The sequence below is a fragment of the Tetrahymena thermophila genome (genome assembly GCF_000189635.1).
Source record: "Tetrahymena thermophila SB210 genomic scaffold scf_8255209, whole genome shotgun sequence".
Taxonomy (NCBI): domain Eukaryota; phylum Ciliophora; class Oligohymenophorea; order Hymenostomatida; family Tetrahymenidae; genus Tetrahymena; species Tetrahymena thermophila.
In genome coordinates, this window is record NW_002476794.1 from 1 (window position 1) to 1187 (window position 1187).

A 1187-nucleotide genomic window follows, 5' to 3' on the forward strand; every position below is an offset into this window, starting at 1 on the left:
TATTTATTTATTCAATAGAAGCATGTATTTTAATAAAGTACTCAATGATTATTAGATAATTACTCACTACTTTGTTATTAATTTTTATAAATGTCCTCTTTCATCTTTTATAAGAGCTCATATTGTGATTAAAAAAATGCCACATTAAACATCTAATTTACTTAAGTGTTTTCTTCCAAATTTAAATCCGATATAGAAGCAATCTCTGAAACTATATGTATACTTTAAGTTTCCTTTTTATCTTCAATTGTCTTTTAAATAGGTTTTTGTTCAAATTCTTCTACATTTTTTTTGTAATGTAAGGATGTATTTTATTCTTAATTTTATAAATTTTAAAAGTTGCTTTTTTAGTAAGAAGGCATAATATGTCTAGTTGAACGGATAGGAGATTATATAGAGCTATTTAAACTTTTAATATTTTAAGCAGATTTATAAAAATCAGGAGAGTTCTTCAAATTAATAAAGGCTATTTCTGAATTCTTTGGAGTATTAAAATCAAGATCAATGGTATTTTGCTTATTATCATGAGGTTATTTTTCATTTATGTTCAATATAATTTTTTGTTAATTAGACTCAAGACTATTTGTTTTTATTTTTTATTTACCTTTTTTAGCTTTTTGATATTTATCAAAGTGTTTCCTATTTATTTAAATTAAGAAAAATAGTTTTAAATATAAATTAAATAAAATATTTAAAATTATTTACTTCACTTTTTTCCATAGGGAAAATCTTTTAAAGCTTACAAAAGGCTTTTATAAAAAACGGTTCAAGAAAGGAATTTTTTATGTCAAATATTTATTTAATTTCTCATTTTTGTTAACAACAAAGCCAATTACCATTAACAAAAACATGGCATAACAAATTAAATTTATGACAAATTAAGCAATATAAGCTGTTTAGTATATAGCAACATTTTAAGTATAATATGTTATCGGATTCAGAAGGAAGAGCAAGCAAATGCATTAGTTAAAGTAATAGTCTATTTTAAGAGAATTTTTATTTATGTATGGACTCAGTTTTATCAAGCAGTAATTATAAATTTGAATCACTAAAACAGCAAAATTCGATTTCAATATTAAAAGGTTCTCAGCAAAGATGTTTCCCACTAGCACTATGCTAAGTCTTAAAAGAATCCTCAAAAATTCCCAATAGAAATATTTTGTTTTGTAATCTCCACAAATGAATCC

General features: G+C 23.0%; 1 protein-coding gene across 1 annotated transcript; it reads right to left on the bottom strand. All coding sequences in view use genetic code 6, as the record gives it.

Annotated features, from left to right (window-relative positions):
- Window positions 1-41: 41 nt before the first annotated feature.
- On the bottom strand, window positions 42-856 carry TTHERM_02223810 (hypothetical protein; the record flags this gene model as incomplete). Its single annotated transcript, XM_001028648.2, has 2 exons — window positions 42-639; window positions 837-856. The coding sequence occupies 2 exons, from the start codon at window positions 854-856 to the stop codon at window positions 42-44; spliced, it is 618 nt and encodes a 205-aa protein (XP_001028648.2).
- Window positions 857-1187: the final 331 nt, after the last annotated feature.